We start from the raw sequence: 22,047 nt of genomic DNA on the forward strand, positions 1-22,047 counted from the left end.
CTTACCTCTCAAAAGCGCGTATAATATTTTCAGTTGAACTATTTATGGTTACAACTAAGTTTTCTTTTAAACAAAAATTTAAAAAAAAAAAAAAATCTGTAGGCATCTCAATAGAATCTCCATTCTAATCATTGTTTTTTTTTTTTACTAGTATCTCCAAATGGTAACATATAAGAAATATCCATAATATTGATGTATTAATAAAAAATCCTATATGTGAGGCTTAAACATAAAAGTTTCCTACTCTTTTTACATCCTACAGAAATTACCAAGAAAAACTGGTGTCTTGACAAAAACCAAGTAGCTAAACTGTTTTTTTTTTTTAACAGGCTAGTATTTTTAGCATGTGAAAGAAATTTCAATGAAGATAAGTCATAGATAAAGAGTAGTATGCATCTAAAAAAATAAACAGAGATATACAATTTTTTCTATATAGGTATCTATACTTAGACTTCTATCTTCAGCATCTCAAAATGCAGATATGTAGGTTGCTCTGAAAGTAATATCTCCTATTTATTTCCACGCAAACTAGAATAGATACGAAGAACACAAAAACACTATTTGATAGAGAGCATTTTCAGCTACAGTATGCTATTTTTCATCACAGTTGTCACCATTAGCTATGCACTTTTGCCAGAGATGAACAAGAGCCTGCAAAATGTGCTCTTAAAAATCTGCACTGTTGAAGGTGACACATTGTTACTGTTGCCACTGTTGAAATGCACCACCCACTGCCTCACTGTGCTCACATCCAGTGTTCGGTCTCCAGAAACATTCAGCAAGTGTCAATGAATATCAGTGGTTGCCATTATTTCCTCATGGAGGAATTCAATGATTACACCTTTGCTCCATATGCATTTCCATGTCAGATGCCATTTTGTCAGACTTTCCCTCTGCTGCCATCTGTCACTTGGCAACAACATGGAATGAAATATTGACAGGAAGGTTCAACCACTACTGCCGTGCCACCAACATCTGCCTCTGAAGTCGTCAGACAACATAATAAAATAGGAGGCGTTACTTTCAGAGCAGCCCTCATAGTCATCTTAGTCAGGTGTCTAAATTCCATGCAGTCACTGGAGAGATAAGAGCAGTTCAGATGTAAATATCTATGATACCAATTTTTAATGACAGTTGAGATCATTTATATAGCCTAAAATTCTGAGAAGTATAATGCCTCTTCCAATATCCGTAAGTATCTGAAACTGCAGGAGCAAGACACTTAGTTGTTAATATTTCCAACATCCCTCACCAACTCCATCCAACTGTCCAACTATTCAGATATCTATCTCACAAAACTAGAAAGCTCAAAAAGAAGAAATAAAGCCTCCAAGTTTTCTTAGGGTGTTAAGACACCAGACATGAAGGACCAAACCGGTCGTCCCCCGAAACAAACAACAGTTAATTAAAATTTTGTAATGACTGCCTTATTTCTAAATTTTTATCCCTATGGTGAATGTTAAATGAATAGTGAAAATCAAGCACCTGGGGCTAGAAGCCCTGAAGTCAATGTGCTACATAGAGATCTCTGCATGTAGCTGTAACCTGTTACATTATGTGGTAAATACAGAGATGAGGAAAATCCTAAAAACTAACCATTTTAGCCAGTTGTGTATTCAGAGCAATCGGTGCTGATCTTTTTCCTAAAATTAAACACTTGTACATCTTTTGCTGAAATTGAAAACAACAGGGTCAGAGACTCTGTACCACTTGATACCTAAGGGAATGCTTGAGGGTAAATTTATTCTCCTTCAAATATATTCTAAATGCAAGATGTAGTTGCACCTGAATTTTGTGAGATATGTACATAGGTATCTCAAAAGCATATAGTAATTCAGAAGTACATAGGTACACTGACAACCAGTTGCATTGAGTACCATGTAAGATTCATATGAAGGAACACTATCATCCTGGTCTAAAGTAGGGCAGAAGCATGATCTAGTTGCTGTGTTGATCAGCTCAGGAGTTACTTCAAAACAATACAGGCTTGTAATACATAAAAGAAAAGTATTTAGATAATTTAGATGATGCCTAACTAAATTAAGAGGTTAACAAAAGAAAAATGACCATAAATGCTTGACATCATCTGAAGATGATTTTGGGTTTTGACTATGTCAAAAAATTCCGTTATATCATTAAAATTGCAAAAAGGAGAAATTCTGCCTTTTGCTACAAGGATTTTGATACATAATTTTCACCTTTTTCCAGGAACATGATTGCACTATTATTTTAAAGACCATTCTAAAATTGTATGTTACCCTTTCATGTAACACTACATATTGATTTTTTAAGCAATAGGTTAGTATTCAAGAAACTTGATTCATATTAATTTAATTCTAACCAACTTGATTATTCATGGGTAAGTTCATGGGTAAGTATATAACAGCTTATTGGATACAATTTTTTATTTTTTATTTTTTAATCAAGGTTGATTTAAATAGTAGCTTTTGTGCAAGAGTCAAGTTTTGCAGATATATCCTTAAAAATATTGGTAGCAAAGATGTTTGTGTCCAAGTAAACAATTTATATTCTCAGACCAGGCTACATCTTTTAAAATTCCAGCAGAAATCAGTAGCCAACTTGCACATACCATTACACTTCAAATTTCCTTGTAAATGACAGTGAAAGTATCCAGAAATTTAAATATATTTTCTGTTAGGCTAGTTGATGTGGGAAGATTTTCATGAGACATTTTCTCTCTTATCATCAGTTCAATGATGTAAACAGTGGCTGATTAAAACCTGCACTCCTTTCAGGTTGATATACCTGTCTGAAAAAAAATATATATCTCACAGCTGGAATTCTTCCTGAAAACTAAAATAAATGACAAAGTAAAAGACTGATGTTCTATAGATACTTAATGAAGACAGGCTTCAAGGGTTTTCTATGGCAGACATTATAGCACACCCCAGGACAAGACAAAAAGAGCATATTTCTGAAGCTGAAGATTGCAATCACAGCAGAATAAAGAAAATAACAGAACACATAACTTGTTAAATAACTTACACTGGTTTTCCTTTGGATTCACAAGTCAAAATTATAGATTGTCCTTCTTCAGGCCACGAATTAGAAGAAATGATTTTAACTAAAGGTGTATCTAGAAAGAAAAGAAAACAGACATCTTGTTGATATACATGAGAAAAAAGATTATCCATGAGTACATTATTCTCTGCTTACTAAAAACTACACTCTAGAATTAATTTAGACTTGTATATGCTTTTATTTGAACACTTACACAGTTTTCATTGTCCTCAGGAAGGCAACAAAATTGACCAATGTACGCAAAATTGACCAACTGTAAATTTTTATATTCCAAGGAAACACAGATAGAAAGCTTGTTTTTACTCCAAAGAATAACTTATTTTTTTCTTTCTACAGTCAGTGCAATTGCTCCCTAGGAGTATTCCAAAGTGTAATATCTAACAGTGAATAGCAAATACTCTGGGCAATTGTTTCTTTGTCTATTTCTAGGTAGATATGATGGAATGCTGCTATTAAGGTTATGATACAATAATATACATTTTAATAAGAACAGTTTTACTTTTGCAAAAGCTTGAAACCATAATAAGAAAGCTACAATGAGCTTCCAGATAAAATACTTTGTTATGGGCATTTTACAGGATATTATTTCTAAATTGCAATAATATTGTCCCTAAAACAGAACTTCTTTTTTTTTTTCCATTTGACTTTTTTTTTTTTCTTTTTTTTTTTTTTCAAAAAGAATGTTTCAAATACCAATGAAAAGCTCTACAGAAAAATTTTCAATCTGTCCAAAAATCTTATAAGTATTACTTCCATGTAATGGAATTAATTTATAGTTGTGACTTCAAAACAATATACAATAAAAAACTGTGAATTAAACCTGAATAAAATATTTGTAATAAATCTTTAACTTGTAAAACAGTTTGCCATCTGGTTTGCAAGGATACACCCTCACAAAGAAAATATTTTATATGAATTAAAGGGGACCTATTTTAAGGAGAAGCAAGGCCATATAGAAATAAACATTTACATACATAGTATTTTTTCCTTAAGAAAAGGAAAAAAGAGATCAAAATAATAGTAAGGAAATCTTTCATACTCAAAAGGAAAATACAGCCCTTTGTTTCCTGTGTAGTTTCCTCTATGCTACCAAAAAAAAAAACCACACACACACACACACACACAAAAAAAAAAAAAAAAAAAAAAAAAAAAAAAAAAAAAAAAAACACCAAAAAAAAGTATTTACCCTGAAAATCTAGCTTTATCCAACTTTTATTTCATTCAGTTTACAATTCCTATTGTTTTAGTAGTGGGGTAGCAGGGAGAAGACAAATAACCTGTTATCAAGAAAATATGAAAGGCAAGATAGCATGACACTACAAAATCAAACAAAATGTGATATGCTGTTACAGTATTATTTCTTATTGTGATGCTAACAGTTCTATTAAATACTAAATGGTATAAACAAAATGGCAAAAACTTTTTCTATCTTTTGTTTTCATTTTTGACATATCACAGTGTATCACTATGGTACAAGACAAGAAAAGGGGCTTAGTACACTTGTCATAATTCCACTGAAAGCACTGTCAACATCGTTTAGATTTCAGCTGCTCCAACCTTACACCAGAAACAAATCTTTTTCAAAAGTTTGGCTTTGTTATGAACCCTGGAAACCATTTTGCAGGTGACTAATCCTGCACAGGTCACACAGGCATTTGCTTCACTTTTAGTTCATGCTTATGGCACTGATCTCAAGTGCCTAAATAAATCAGGGCATCAAGTACTACTGCAATTTTAGTGGTTTTTAGGAGATTAATGTATTACCCTCTTCACTATGCACTGGACCAGAGGAACAAATTATTATCAGATAGAAATATGTGAAGACTTTAACTGAAGTACTGAGACAACTAATGCAATGAGATCAAGACACTTCCAAAAAAACCTGAACGGGAACTAAACATTTATGGAAGTAATCATGATTGCTGCAAGTGAAAAAAGAAATTAAAGGTTCAGCTAGTTAGCATTACTGGTTTATACTGAAAAGATGATCAGCATTTCACACATTAATGTAAATGACCCAGAGAGGGGATTTCAAACAATTGAACCTATATTTGCATGGATCAGTGCTGTGCTGTTTTTCCTTACTCAAAGTTTCCATTCCTGATTTATTCAGTGCTCCAGATAGTGCTCTGTTCTTCATGTGCCTGTAAAGAGAACTTACTAACAGGACAAGAAAAGTCTTATGTTTCTAATGAACTGTAAGATAATATGGGAAATAATATTCTTTTGTGCTTTCCCTGCTTATTGTACACTAATTTATTGTTCCTTTAAAACAGGAAACACAGCAATTAATCCAATACATAGTTTTTAGGAAAGCTTACACTTCACAACTTCTGTATTTTATTATCAGTCCACTAAAAAAAAAAAAAAAAGTTGATATTCTATTCTCATAGAATCATAGAATCATAGAAGGCCTGGGCTGAAAAGGATCTCAAAGATCATCTAGTTTCAATCCCTCCTATGTGCAGGGTTACCAGCCACAAGACCGGACTGCCCAGAGCCACATCCAGCCTATTTTGATTGTTTCTCTCTGAGCGTTAGTCTTCCCACTTACATTTTTATGCTTTCCTTGATTTCTCTGCAGAACTAAAGAATGCACTTACAAGGAGAAAACTTTTAAGACCAAGTCAAAAACTTCCTCAAAACTAACCTAAAAATGCTATTTCAACAAATATAAAGATTGCCTGCAAATTGGGGTATTTCCAGAACATAAAATGCTCTGTTTTAAAATATTTCCTCCTGTTAGGACCACTTGTTTTAGAATCATTTGATGCCTGAATGTACTTTATCAATACACCAGGCTTTAACTTTTTCACCCATAACTGTTAATCATAGCAATATGAATATTACCTAACCTTCAGAAAATACTTCTACCACCAGGAAACAAAGTCCAAAATAAATAAATGAAAACGTTAAGAAAGAGAAACCGTAATGTAATGCAAGATGAAGGCTTATTTTCAGATATGCTTGTCAGGTTTTTATTTGTAGGTACGTTTAGAAAAAACCCAACACATTATCTCCTTTTTCACTTAAATAATTGAAGGAGGTTCAAGCGTTATACTGTCGGTCAGATCTTCCACTGCTTCTCCACTAAGTCAGTAGAAGCATCCCAATTTTTTCATTCAAACCTTAGAAAAAACTAATAATTTGCATCTTTTCAGGATTTGGCCCAGTAAGTTATTATAAATAAAATACTTAAAATACTGTAGACTGCTATTTAAAACAGAATTCTAGGAATTATGAGTAAAACTTCTTACTAGTACCCATAAATATGGATATATTCTGAGCTCTAAGGACATTATGGAGGAGAAAAATATTCCAAAAAGACTAAAAAAAACCCCACTCTAAGAAAAAATGCATTTTGTGTGAGTGTAGATCACAAAGCAAGCCTTAAGTGTAAAAGAACTTGTTTCAATTCTCAGTGACCCATTTATTCACATGTAACTCCAACAGTGTGAAAGCTGTTTGGCCCAAATCAAGCCTTCTTGATTTTGAATAATGAGGTACTTATGAGCTGCAATTGATAGCACCAGTGTGAACTGAGACTCAAACATATCTTTAGACATATGGCAAGATATCTTCTACCTCGTATGTGCCAAGAATCTGCCCTTTTGCTAGAAATTAGAGTATAAACTGATTATCGATAAAACTAAGAGATGTAATTTTTAGATGCAGCCTTTCTTCTTTCAGACTAAAGGCAAAAGTTTCACCGAGTGATTCTATTTGTGTTTTTTTTCCAGGATCTGAGCACATCTCTCTGCACAAAACCAGAGAAGCCATTTCAAAGCTTTGAGACTTGTCTATTTTTTAATCAAGCAATATAATCTTTATTCACTCACATACAAAATTAGTGAATGCATTTGGAAAACTGATTTCAGTTATTCAGGTAATTAATGTTATCTGATATATAAAGAAATTAAATGCTTTAGCACAAAATTTTTGTTTTCCTCTTAGCAGCAATGAATGGCAAGTTAATATCTTACAGAACTGTTTTAATGATTAATGTAATTTCATTGAAAATTTTTCAAAATAAAAGTGGTCCTTATCACTCACCAGACCTTTGCAGTTAATCAGATCTCCAATGTTTAAATGTTTTATTTGGGCTTTTTTGTTCAAAATGCACTTGACGTTTTTGCATTGCTTGAAGTAAGAAAAGTTAATTCGCTAAAGCTGTTATAAAGTTGCAAGCAGGTTTAAATATTTCTATATAAATTATTTCATATAAAGTTTTTCATATATGATCACATACAAGCCACTTGAATATTCCTGTCTGATAAATTAAAGCCTCTGTGTAAGTCCTTGACAATCACAGGGTAAATGCAGAAACTGAATGCATAAAAGAAAGTAAATTTGTTTAAGATCATAAGGCAGGTCAACAAGTGAATAGGAAAATGAATCCTTACTAGCTTATTTTTGCTCCCAAGATCATTAGAAATAATTCAGCCTGGTTTTGCTATGTAACTTCAGAAGTCCTTGGTTCCTCTGTCCTTAACAAGCTGGACTATCAGAGCTTATGTGGATACTTTTTTTCATGAAACTTCCAGTTACTGGGTGAGTAACTACTATGCTGCATGATCTCTATTCATCCTTAGGCATTAATCAGCAAAAGGTGTGTGGAAATGACCAGATTTCAGAAGAAAAATCATTTTGTAAATAGGCAACATGATAATAATATGGTAACTATGCTATGACATCAAACAGTCTCTCCCTGCTGCAACGATCTTCAGTTAATGAAATTATAATCTTAGAAAAGAGCATTTCTTTTCTTGCCTAATGTTACAATGTGAGAAATACATAGATTTTGATGCTTTGAGGCCTTTAACAAATGACTATTGAAAGGTAAATTCAGGACTAGAAAATTTAGTGATCTCCTCCTGGTCATCAGAATTAAAATAATGTTAGAAATACACTGACTCAAGATACATGCATCATGGTGTTTACTAGAGAACATTGGGATATATATGTTTTATTGTAATATAAGCAATATTTGCCACTACAGTTCACTACACATTTTGTTAAGAGGCAAATCACACTGCTTAAAGCTTAGCTTTCCCTGTGCTTCCAGTGAGAGGAGGGTCAGAAAATGTCTTAGTGGTTCTTCTCTGCAGAAGCTGTATTACAAAGAAATACTGTGTAGATCCAAGTCAAGGCTCCTGATTTTCTGCTAAATTAAAACTTTCATTTATTTATTTTTTAATAAGTGCAATAACTTAAGAATAAATTTAAGCCCGATACCCCCTAAAATTTTTCAACGTGTCTAACATTTCACCACAGAATCACACAGAATCACATTTCAGGAAGTAGAACAAAAAAGTAGTATTTCCTTCTTAGAGAGACAGTATTACTATTCCCTGAAGCAAAGCCCTGTACTTTCACATTCTTCATCTTGGAGGACTGCTAGACCCCTGAGTCTTAGAAATCCACACTTCCAGATAATTTGATTTTAGGAAATGTTTACTAGTCCACTAAGAATAGTTCTTTAGATGAGTTATTAGAGCCCATGCAGTGATTTATGAAAAACAACAAGATCCTTTGCTCCAAAGAGTATTAAGTATTTGCAGTAAGTAAAGCAGATCTAGCAGAATACTTATTTGACACTAATTCACTGATTAGAACATTCACCCCTTCAGAGTTTGGATAGAGTTTGCTCTGAGTCAAAGTGCATACTGACTTCTTCTTTGATTTCCCATGCAATAGCAGGAGTCCACCAGGTACTGAAAGGTTTCCCTTCCACTCCGGTTTTGGACTAAGATTTCTCTTAGAATATGAAAATGCTTTTTTTTTTCTCACCTAAGGCCTAGGACAAATCATGAATTTCTGACACATTATGAAGAAAAATTCTTAACTCATTTCTCTTCAACAAGTTACAATTCCCCAAGTAACTCAGTGCAGTGCCATTGCCCATACTTATAATCAGTGCCAGAGTAACAATGAATATGCCATTCATTTAGCGTACATTACAAAAAAAAAGTTTCTCAAGTTAGATTAGGATGCTCCTAAAAATAAAATCCATACTTTAATATTCCCTATATAATTCCTAGGATGCTTAACTGAAATTTTTGTCAGTGCTTAGCATCAAGTATCTGTGGTAAATCCATTCTCAGGCTGTAAGTAACAACATTTTAGTGAAATGTATTCAAAAGCCTTTCAGCCAGTGCCAAGGAATGTGCTTTTTAAGTACCGAAGATGGCAAAATCTTCAACTTTTCAAAAATTCTAAACATTAATAAATAAATGAATAAATAAATTTGAAATTGTTAAACGCAATCAGAATGCCAGAAGCCCAAAATTAAGAATAATTTTTTCCAAACTGGTGATATAGATATGTAAAGCTAGGGCATTTATACTTGCATGTTATTGTTTCATGTATAGTGCACTTTCAAGTACTTGGGTGTTTGTATGTGTCTATTGCAAGAAATAGGAATTTTCTATTACCCCGTTCTCTTTTACAAATGAAAATGGTGTAATAGAAAATTCTGGATGATCAAAAGTTTAATGATTATCTCCTGTAATATTGTCCATTAATGGTTCTGCAAGTTATATAGCAATTTTGTAAAATGTCTTCTCTTTCTAACTGCCTTCCATGTTTCTGTTGTGATGATAGCAATCCAGTAATAAGTAAAGGCTACTCGTTGCTCAAGTAACAATCAGTAGCTGAAAGTTGGTTCATTTTGCTCTATGGAAAAGGATGAAAATATCAAGAAGAAATCACATTTCTCCTGTTTTTCACTGTTGTCATTTAATAAGAGAATGTACTTTTTCTGGCCTTTAGGAAATTGAAAGACCTGGCACAGAAAAACTGCCATACTTGGTGACAGTAACATATACGTTTCAATACATATAAAGTGCAGAGAAAAGATTAATAATCTGAATTATTTTAGTTTACGATTCTTTGGGGGTTCTAAAAGAAAAATCCATCTGTGAGATTCCTTCCCCTATGTATGTTATACATCAGTGTGATATATACTGTCTAAATTTTTCTTAAAAAATACAGGAGATTATGTGCTTATTTTTCACACTATTTGAACTTGGAAGAGTGGCCAATACCAAAGGAGCCAGACATAATTAGAATAGTAGAAAGAAGGGGGGAAAAGCAGGCACAGTATTTCAAACACTATTTGCCAATAAAAATGCACACCTCCACGCAATACAATACTAAAACAAACATTAATAAGCCTCCAAAGTGATTCTCTCCTATCTAATTACTTTCCATGCAAGCAAATTATCAGGCGCCTATTTCAAAAACAGAGCAAATGCAATCCTTTTCCTCTTCATGTTCTAAATAATTGAAAACAGCCCATTAACATCATTTGACCTTAGGCTTCCACTGGCATACTTTGATTCTGATACGTGTTTTCTTTGAAGGTAATTCTTTCTCTGTAGTTCATGTGGTTATGAACGCCTCTTCATCTGCACTAAGAATCTGAGTTTATTTTAAAGAAATCTGGGATCCTTGTTAGACTTACTGGTTGTGTGCAAATTCTGTTAGAAGCAATAGGAAAGACACCAGTACAGAGAGGGAAGAATAAATCAATTGGGTTTGTCAGAGAAAGTGATGTGCACATAATACATCAGGATGTGCTACAAGTGCTATTCAAATCCTTCCTTCCAAAATATTGATACTGCCTTCTTATTTAAGCTCTTACAATGCTTTGCTGATTTTAATTGCCTTTTTTTTTTTCAAGAAGCTGTTTCATCCAACAGACAGAGATTTAAAAAGCATTAAAACTGCTACTAACAAAAAAAGCTTTGTTTAACAATGTAATTCTGCAGTTGATGCATTAGTATGAAATATGCTGTTGTATCCATACGAGAAGAGAGCTATGCTTGTGTAACAGAGCTGTGCTTCCCACTGTGATCAGTGAGCTTACCATGAATGCCAGATTTTACTTTCATGGACTCTAAGCAACACAAGGAATCTGTCTTATTAACTACTCTTCAGTTCAGAAAATATTCTCTTAAGCTCCAGGCAGTCCGTAGTAAAAAGCACAGTGTGACAGGGCCTTACCTATGGCATAACATCCATGTCATGGATGGCAGATCATTTGATAGAGGAACTGGAAGGAGGCTTTTCATCTCCTCTAGAGAAATTTTGTTGCGATTTCTAAGAATAACAGGGGGATTCTCACCTGCTGAACAAATGGGTGGTGCTTTTTTGCCATATATGAAATTCTGCTTTGGTTGGCAAGGCTTGCTACAGTCTTCTTGTCTTGCCCTAATCTGCTGCAATATTTTTAATGGGAGTCTCAAAGAGCAACACAACCCACCCAGCTGCATAGTCTGGTTTCTTACTGAGGGCTACTATATAACGCTGTCTGCATAGCCAGCAATTGGCACTTTCCAGGAAAACTCATACACTTGCCTCGTTATCAAAAGGAATTAAAATGTATTAGCCCCTCCACCTTCCTGCTCTTGCCCACAGGCTGTTTCCAGACCATTCCAACAACCATGTAACCATGTGAATTGGTACCTTGTGCATGGGTCTGTAATACTAAGCTTTACTCACCATTCTTTCTTTCTTGCTTTACCCCACTGTTCACTTTTTTTTTTTTTTTTTTTTTTTTTGCACACTGAATAAAGAGCTAATTTGTTATATTGTCAAAATTGTAAAAGCAGTTGAGCATGAACAATGGGAAAGATACGGGGTACCTCAACTGTAACTCAAGGAGCCTGCTGGTTGGTCCAGGAACCATTCTAGGAACCATATCCTAGAAACCATCCTAGAAACTGAACCAGTTGAAGCTGGAATACTTCCTCAGATTACACCAGGATCAGAAGTACACTGCAAGAATAACATATAGCCTTTATCCCCATGACCACCGGGATGACCACCAGGAGGCACCATGCATGTGTAGAAGCATTAATTAGCGGTGGAATTCAGGATGTAGAATGGGCGTGGTACATTGTAATGAATTCCCAGAATTAATTGTGATAACCACTCCTTGTCTTAGAAATACCATGAATATGTACGTATTCCTTCTATAAATAAAGATGTTTAGCTGGTTTCGGCATGCAGGCTAGGAAGGGGCTACCCTCACCTGCACCTGGCATGCTCATAGCACTGAATAAAAATATACCTTTTTTTAACTATTCTGTGGTTATAGAGCGTGATTCCGCAAGTCAACACTAACCATCATTTTCTTTGTGCCAGAGTCCAGATTAGTATGATGGATTCATTACAAGACACTTTTCTTCCTATAGGCTTAACTAAATTATGAGCTACCAACAGCATGTCTTTACGTTAGTGTTATTTAATGAAAATGAAAACTTCAATTTCTCTGATATTTTATTGTGTCAGTGAAAAACAACAGTTCTGTGGTGCTATCATTTTAAAAAATGTTATCAAAATCTAAGAGTACTATAATAAAAGATTATTGCTACCTGGTAATAAATGATTACCAGATGATAAGATTTTCAAAGATTTCCATGAGAGACTAATTCATTTCCTTTATACCTCATTTGTCTTCTCCTTTTTTTCCAAAGAGCATGCTTGTGAAATATCACAGCCTTCTTCATTTTTTTCCTTAGTGTTTTCTCTATTATTTCCTTGGATCCTTTCCATCATTCCCAGATGCAAAAATAAAATAAGCATACACCTCTGAAGATGATGATGATTCTTTACTAACTTATTAGCACTGGAGTAAGCCTAAGATATCCTTTTTTTAAGAAAATGTGAGATAATCATTTTCATATACAGATGGCAATTACAAAACTTTTTCAAAATTTTGCATTTCTACACAATTTTTATTCCCATTTCTAAAAACCCTAAGCAATTAGGCTTAGAAAGAGAGAAGTTTAAAGTAATTTTCAAGGACAAATCACTCTAGTATGCACAAAAATAAACATCAAATTGGTTATCCCAAATGAGATCTGAGGGAAGGGAGAGGAGTATTCTAATCAGCTCTGCGAAAGCATTCACCATTTTTATAGCTTTTACACTTACCAGCTGCTTGCATCCTACAGCTGTGATTTCAGCAGTCCTTCAAATTGGGCTTCTCTTGTAAATGACAAGCAGCATGGCTTCTGCTTGTGCCCTGTTGCTTTGTAATAGGTACTCATAAGGCAAGAGTGAATTGATAAACTTTGGTAAATTACACCGGGAGATACAGTAACTTTGATGCTCTGCTTCATAATATGACAAACGTCTTATTACTTAAAGAGATGAGAGAAAAAGTATTTTATGTCTGACATTATTTTATTAGTAGTATCTGTGGGGGAGGCAGTCTATGTCACAGTATTTCAATAAATGTGTTCAAGAACACTTTAAAATTAAGCTTTGCAATATTTTTTTAAATACTCCTTTAAAAGCTACTCTACACTTGAGCAGAACCAGAACCACCATATGGTCTCTTTGTTAGCTGAGATTGTTTGATGACTACTATATCATCCTTTCCCTCGTCTCCTTCAATTTAGTTTAAATGATGCTTGTTGAAGAAAAAAGGAGTAACAGTTTGCACCGGGAGACTATAAAAGCACTCTCTTGGATGCAGAACAACAGGCCAAATGCCAGCGTGGGGGAAAAAAAAAGCTTGATCAGTGAAATATTGCTTCCTGACACTTGTAATTCATGAGTGCCTAAACTCAAGCATCAACCTGGCAGGAAACCCTTTAAGCTACTAATTCTGTGAGCACTGATTATCTGGTACTTTGTTTAAAATATTCATAGTACCTGTTCCTACATCTCAGCTGTCAGTCAATCAGATACACCACCAAAACTCTACAGTTCCTGTTTCATTTAAAACCTTTTATTTCTTCTTGTAATTCAGTGTGTTCACTGATCATTCTTATATGCTTTGTGGTTGGCCTTGAATAGAGAGAAAAATGTAACTGTAACATTGGCTATACTGGGAGATGCTGCTGAATTAAGTGGTACAAACAGTGGCAATGTCATCGTGTTCTAGATACATGCCAGTTCATGAAGATAATTAGCACGAGCAGCACTACCTGCGTTATCTCTCCATAATAGGAAAACAGGGTCACTGTTTTTACAGTAATCCTTTAAATCCCATACACATGTGAACGATATGGTAGAAATAAGAGTCTTTGGCAAATCCGCTCCATTTTGTTCAGTGAACTCTAATGATGAAGCTTAGTTTAACAGCATTTATCTTTTTTAATTATTTCTGTCACACCACTTCCTAAGACCAAACAATCTCCATTTTTCTTACCTTTTCAGATGTGTACCTCTGTTCCACTTAACATCCTCCCTGCCTTTCCTTGTGTCCCCTCCAATTTAATCATGTATCTTCTATTTTTTTCTTCTCATTTTTGCCATGTCACAAGTGAAAAGGAAAAAGCCAGAGAAAAAAAACACCCCTCTGCCTATATCATGTGTGTCTGACTCATTGCATGACCTTTCAGTGTAACTTTGCCCTCTGCATCCTCAGTTTCTTTTGCTTAAGGCCTTCAGCTTTCTGTTGTGTCTAACTTTTCTTGAATATTGCTGGAGAACTGCAGCACATGCAAAGTTACTGAAGAAGTAAGAGCTTTGGACACTCAGCATACTTGAAGCCTTTCTCTGTGATTCATACCAGACAGCAGGCACTATAAAAATTTAATCTATAGAAAAATCACCAGGGCATGACAATCTGACTTGTTTCTTGTAAATACATATCTTGCTTTTCAGAAGAGTAAGGTCCTCTCCTCTAGGAGGTCCTACTAACTATTTCTGTACATATTTTCTTTCAAACTCTTTCACCTGATTGATAGTCAGTAATTTTGGAAATAAACAGTCCTTTAAACTGTTCTATCGGGAAAGACTCCTTTGTCCTTCAGTAATTAAGTTCATGGCTTACAGTGACCAGAGTTGCAATGTGGAGTTTGATCTGTAGAGATTCTGTAATTTTTAGTCTCATTCTAAGCTGAACACATGAAAGACTATCAAGCCAGAGAAAAAATAAAGAAGATATTTTAGACACACTTTTGAGGCAGCATGGGACTTACTGGATCTTAGTCAAGTAATTGAAAAATTCTTTCAGAACCCAGGGCCTCATTTGGAGCCTCTCAGAAACTGAACTGTAGTCATTCAGTCACTCAATCATTATTATCTTGTTTGGGCTACACTATATAAAGTAGTTGTAACAAATACATTTAAGAACTCAATTTCTAGCAGATAAATAATTTAGTTTTTAACTGCTTCACAGTAATTTGGATTAGGAGCTTCAAAAATCTGTCAGTTGGTTTTGGAGTACTGCTACTGGGCTGTAGGTTATTATGTCAGGAAACTACCTCCTTAAGGATTATTCTTCTGAAAACCGATTATATTTAAAGTTCATTTCTTGAATATCCTATTTTAACATTATTAAACATCCCTTTCCAAAATTCCTTTTTTCAGCCCTCCTTTAAATATGCATCCAAAGAGTAACCTTCCCACAACATATTAAGTTTCCATGCGGAACATACGAGCAACTCATTGGATTTTCCTATTATAGATTTTAGAGAGAAATAAATTCTATTAGATTATATTCCACTTGTAAACATAAGCTTCCAGATGGGAAAGGTCAGGACTGTACATTAACTCTTTGAACTAGATATCCCCTTTGAAAGATTCAAGTTTGGCAGCAAATGGACCCACAAGTTTTTGAATTACTTTGCATTTAAATAATGGATTTCTTATTTTCATCCATCATTAACCTAATTGATCTCATTTAAAAATGCAAATTGTGGCACTGAACTTTCATGTTCACTGATATTATTCTTTACTGTTTACTGTAACTATCCTTTATGTTTCATTTGTTTCAAGCACTCATTAATACGAAAAGCTCAAACAAGATAATTTTGCTTATTAACACAGTGTTGACATAGTTATTGAGCTAAATAATTAAATAGAATAACTTATTATTTACTTTTCATTCAATATGAAGAGGTATACAGTAGTGACAGCTATATCTTCTAATTTGCATTATTATGATTACTATTTTTAAAACTGCCTCTTACACTGGGAAATACCAAAATTTCAGTCCTTTAAGGGAGAAAGAATGGAAAGCTGATCACTGTTTATAGTATAGAAATAACATTGAGCTGTATTGTACATACTAACATCTAAATTGTCATTTAGGGGGAAAAATAACACAGTTTGGGGAAAGAATCAGAAGAAAATCTCAAGACAGGTGAGTCTTGTACAAAGACTAAATTTGTCTCAGAAGAGCAGGGAGTCAACTGTAAGATCTCAAAATTCAGGAATCTACAAGAGTATCTTGAGTGAAACAGAAAAACAAGAAAATGACTTGAATAGCTGGCCTCTAAAGAACTGGAGTGTCTTCTGTGAGAGACCACCCTTTTCTGACAGAAAGATGGATCAGACTCAGGTAGCCATGCGAGAAAAGCCATGCTTTTCCTCTCTGTGCTTCTAAAAGATTTTAAAAGAAGAACACACAACCTAAACTTGTTTTGTTCCCAGAGTTAAGTTGAAGAATCTTGAAGAAAAAAGTGCTGCACCCAAGAAAAAAATAATTCTGTTTTTCGATTGGGAAATTTTCTCAGCCTTCTGCTCTGTCCCTTTGCCATTTGTTACAATGAGTGCAATAGTCATACTCCAGAACGTCCTGCTGCATTTGCAGTAATCATGTAATTCTTGACAGGCTTAAGCTTGAGGTATTGGCTACCTTCTACAACTTCGATCTCTGAAGTATCACAGTTTCCAAACATTCTAACTACTCTAAGACAAAATGATTATAGTAAGAAAGCAAATCATGCTAACTTGTAACAGCAAACTGTAAAACCCTGAATCCGCAAATCTCAAGGCAGTTCTTTCTTCTATAGTCCTAGAGAATCATAGTAAATCATAGCCCTTAGTAAATCCAGGTCTTTTTGCTGCCTGAGAAGAACTGTGTGCTTTATTTCATTAACTAAAGATATAATGAGATAAACATTTGTTCTTATGGCAAAGTCAAAACAATTCCCAGCACTCCAGCTGTCTTCACTCCTTCTCAACATCTATTCGTATTTCCTTGAGCTGGCTTAATATTTTGGGGGCCTGTTACTACAAAAATAGAGCAAGTCCATGGTTGAAGAAGTTACCCTGAAAGGCCACCCAAGATATTTAAAGATGTAATTAGCTTATTAGAATTGAATACTAAGCTTTAAGGAAGCCATATACTTGTACTATATATGACACTATTCTCATGCGGAACTGTATTTTAGGCATTCTCTGTAAACAGATGGTCTGACAGTCTATGTATGACCATTTTCTTATGTTTTAAATAATAACACTATATTTTGTATGGTAGTAAATAGGCTGCTCTGAAATTAATGCCTCCTATTCATTTCCATGCAAACTACATTGGATACAGGATACTCTTGTGAAAATCTGCACCAGCAGAAGTGACTCACTTGTTGTTGTCACTACTGAAACACATCACCTACAGCCTCACTGTGCTCACATCCAGTGTATGTTCTCCAGAAACATTCAGCAAGCATCAATGAATGTCTGCGGGTACTGTTTTTTCCATGTGGAGGAATTCAATGACACAACTTTGCTCCATACGCATTTCCATGTCAGACACCAAACTGTCAGACTATCCCTCTGCTGCTATCTGTCACACGGCAACAACATGTAATGGAATGTTAGTGGGAAGGTTCAGCCTCTACAGCCATACCACCAACATCTGCCTCTGATGTCATGGGCCAGTATAATAACATAGGCTGCTTTCAGAGCAGCCCTTGTGTATTACTGTCTATTATAATATATAATTCATATCTCATATTTGCACATAACACCATTCTTTCTGAACACGAAAATATAGGAATGGTGTGTTCAAAATAAATAAATAAATAAATAAATAAAAAGCACTGAAGTAAAAACAATAGTCTGAACTCTGTTAGTGGCATCAGATTATATAGGTCTGATAAAAGCATTCTGCCTTACACCTGCAACACCATCCTGTTGTCAGTGAAACCTTCATTTGTTAATATACCACAAATCACAGCAATACACTGCTGCTGAATACACACGCACCATTTTCTACAAGGCTGCACAAGTGAAATGCTAATTTGCTTATCTGTAGTCTCCTGCATTTGAAGTGCTTTGTTTATTTAATAAAAAATCGATAAGTGTATTTCCCAGACAATAGTCAACAATCGCTTGGAATTGTTGCCAAATTTTCAAGTCAAGTTCAGATGCTCATTGCAAAAGAATCTAATAAAAACTCACCAGATAAACAGCTTATCACAAAAACATTGTTGGAATAGCCAGTAGAAGCAAGCTAGCTGATGGCTATAGACTTGTCAGATTGACAATTCACTGCACATCTGTGTCTGCCAATATAGAATTTACTCAAAATTGCCTCTCTAGACACTTCTTTACATAACACATATTTAGCTTATTAGTGCTGTCATTTGGGAGTGTGGTCAGCTTTTGAACAGAATTTCCCCATGTCCGTTAGCACAGATCACATCACAGCTGCCATTTTAGAATCACGATGATTAGGTTTGAAGTTCAAATGATTTGATTTCACTTTAAAGCTTCAGAAGCAGCCTCTGGGGCAGGCTTACACAATTAATTTTTTCTGAGGTCTGCTGGGTAATTTACTGTAGACAGAGAATTTTTATGAAGGTAAGGTAATTACCACTGGGTAATTTTATGGCACTCTGTTCAGTATGAAGCAACATGTTGGCTGCCTTCTGCTTGGATAAAACCTGGAGGAAAATGAAGATGCTGCCTCTGAGAATCATCGCTTGTTTGACACATAGAAGAAAGATGAACAGAGTTCACTCATTTCCTAGTTCTGGATCAGAAGTTGTATTTGCCCTCAAAGTGTCTTTTCAGTGTGTGCATGAGGACTTTGAATACACAGTCCTGTAAATATTACCATGAGAATCTTTCAAAACTGAAGTACTGCACACGTGTTTCCTTAATGCAGGAGTGAATGCAGGATTTTAGTTTAAGTGCAGAAGTAAACAATGAAACAAAACATTCCTCTGAGATTTGTATTTATCACTTACAAGAAGCAGTTCCTAATAATCAGTGGCAGCTAGGCTGACAAGCAAACTTCAGAGCAAAGCCATGGGGGATACAAGTCTATTTTGGGTTTACTATTGACAGTAAGGGTCAGAGGAAAAATAAACTCAGCAAGCAGTGTCATGCTACCACCTCTGCTGGCCAAGCAGAAACTAAATTATGGCTGAACCTTTCATCACAAAAGAAACAATTGGGTTATTGAGCTGCCCTGCAGTGCACAGAGCATGACACGGAGATGAGCAGGATTAAGCACAAGTGAGACACAAATTACTGATAAAAAAAAAGCTTAAAAGGTTGGAGGAGGTAATTATTTCACAGTCTGGAGTGGGGTACAACATATTTACTCAAATAGCATGGATATTATTTTAATATCTAAAGTCTGACAAATTAATTTGGAAAGCCCTGTGAAAACAAGAAATGATCACAGTCCATGTTAAGATATCCTTATTTTGCTCAGTGTATAAGTAATATACTTATTTCCAGTTTTGGACTTCACCACTAAAAAAAAAAAAAAAAAAAAAAAAAAAAAAAAAAAAAAAAAGGAGCAGGATTCAGAAATTTGTTTTATTACATACATGAGCACAGCATAAATATGGTGCATAATGTGATATGTATGTATGTGTGTATTAAAAAACAACTGCTTTTTTCTTAAAGTTTTCGCTCTTATTTCATGTACTTATTTCATAAAACTACTGGTGAAAGTTGACACTGTACTGATATCACTGTTGATGGTATTACTGGCTTTAGTATTAACTTTACTTCCTATTAAAGCTGATGATAAAAGCAGCTGTGTGGATTCATAATCATCTCTATCTACATCTCTGTGGACTCATTACAAAGATCTGTTTCATACAGACTCATTGCCCAGGATAGATGTAATACTATTTTGTCATTCACTAGATAAAAATAAAAAAACGTCATTTCAAATATTCTGTTGCTTTCTTATTTCTTACCTATTGTCCACTCGATGCAAACACAATCCTGCAATTACTACTATCTTTTTCTTTTCTTTGCTTTGCTTTTAGTATTTTGATGAAGCCATGTGTGTTTCGTCCATTGTCAGCAGATTTTATCTGTTTTTTACTCTCAGGTATAATCATTGAGGGCAGAAAACAACAAAATTAGCCAGACAATTTATTATTGCTCTTTTTTTCTAACCTGGGATGACAGCCTGGTTAGGAGTATCAATGTACGACAGACATAATTCTTCAGATTTTAGGAAAATGTTTAAAAAACAAGTTCAGTTCTATTGCATTATTTCCCTGCCAAACTGATGTCTAGGTGTGCCATTCTGTTTCACTTGTTTAAGGTACTACTCCGAAGCTCTCTGCTCATTTGAAATACCCCTGAGACATTTGGAACAAGTACCCTATGGAGCAATGCCATACTACCTGATTTTAGGTGAGATGATTTTCAGAACTAAAGGATGTCGAATTAACAGATTCTCATGGCTTTTGTCTTTGTCTTTGTCTTTGTCTTTGTCTTTCATCTGTTTTGTCAGTGCTATTTCTGAACTGTTGTCAGCTGGCATTGAGGATGTCTTGAACCAGCCCCATAATGAGTGTTCTGTGAGCATCACTCTCATCAATACAAATACAATGTCTCTTCTATGTTTGTAGTCCTATGAACTGATGGGCGAAAGCAGTTTTCAGTGACTGTAGCAATACCAGTTATGACTGTGAGCAGTGTCAGGCGGATAAGCCGGAGAATAAAATTAAGGAGCCTGATTTCAGTGCCATGTATTCCTTTCAGAGTCTTTGTGATTGCTGTAGTAAATCATCCTCCTGCACTTCTTTCCTTCAAGGTTCTCTGCTTGAAGCAACATCATTAATTCCATGGATCTCATTCTCTTTTCCTAAAATTTTCTTAAAAACTTTATCTCAAATAAGACTGTTGGATATGTTGACTGTGGAGTTGTATGTGGTAAGGAAAAGGACAATAGACTGTTCCCTGTTTGCAATAAGAAAATATTGCTTTTAAGATTGCACGTGGTCTTTCCACCATCTCTTATGAATGTAAGCTTATTTTGGCATATTTCTCACTTATATTTTGACATATGATGACACTCTCTACTAGTGCTGGAGATTATAAAATTGGTTAGTGGAAAATTAATGAAGCAAAGAGAAAGGATCGAGAATAATTACTCGTATCTTGTGGCTTCTGGTAAATTGGCAGTCTGAGGGGGGCAAAATAGCAAATAAAGCACATCAGTGACAGTAAATACCCTTTCCAGTTTGTCCTTGTTGGAGAACTTCAGTGAAAGTGCAGAAAAGGAAGAAGGGTCTTGTTCAGAAAATGAAACAATACATAAATTGCTGCTGTTTAGCAAGGTAGTGTCTTGTTGCCTGGGGAGCAAAGGGATAAGTGACATATCCAGAAGTTTTGTGTTTGAGAGGCGACACAAAGTCTGCCTTGTTGTTGCTTTTACATGAATCACATTACACTGTGACACAGTTTAAATCTCCTATAGCAGCCTGTTTTTTATATCATAGTATGGCTTGGATTAGAAAGGACATTCAAGCCCACCCAACCCCAACTCCCTGCCGTGGGCAGGGCTGCCCCCCCACCAGCTCAGACTGCCCAGGGTCCATCCAAGCCAGCCTTGAGTGCCTCCAGGGATGGGGGCAGCTTCTCTGGGGAGCTCTGCCAGTGCCCCATCACCCTCTGAGAAAAGAATTTAACATCTAACATCTAACCTAAATCTCCCTCCTTTTAGTTTAAAATTAGTAACCCTTGCCTACTGTATAAAAAGGTCTCCCACTCTTTTATAGGCCCCATTTAAATACCCCACAGATTTCTCTAGGCTGAAAAAGCCCATTTCCTGAGCCTTTCTTCACAAAAGTGCTTCAGACCTCTAGTCATCGTTGTGGCCCTGTAGTACCAACATTCTGAACAGGAAGGGAGAAAGCAATTTGGAAGTGAAGGCATGGGTCATACCAGAGGATGATGGTGATGGGATGTAGAATTCAGGGAAATAGATGTTAAGGATTCATCTCTCTAGTACAGATGCCATCTGAACATTTTTAGGGGAGGCAGGTGTTTTATAGT

At 35.1% G+C, this 22,047-nt stretch overlaps 1 protein-coding gene across 3 annotated transcripts in view; it reads right to left on the reverse strand.

The window, feature by feature from the left end:
* Positions 1 to 22,047, reverse strand: part of CADM2 (cell adhesion molecule 2) — a 613,088-nt gene that overhangs the window by 92,727 nt on the left and 498,314 nt on the right. For all 3 annotated transcript variants that reach the window (XM_052703751.1, XM_052703759.1, XM_052703764.1), the window contains one exon: positions 3,007 to 3,097. In XM_052703751.1, the coding sequence (XP_052559711.1) occupies positions 3,007 to 3,097 (91 nt within the window). The remainder of the gene's footprint in view (positions 1 to 3,006; positions 3,098 to 22,047) is intronic.

The sequence above is a fragment of the Tympanuchus pallidicinctus genome, unplaced genomic scaffold, assembly GCF_026119805.1.
Source record: "Tympanuchus pallidicinctus isolate F22 unplaced genomic scaffold, pur_lepc_1.0 scaffold10, whole genome shotgun sequence".
In the NCBI taxonomy this organism is placed as follows: domain Eukaryota; kingdom Metazoa; phylum Chordata; class Aves; order Galliformes; family Phasianidae; genus Tympanuchus; species Tympanuchus pallidicinctus.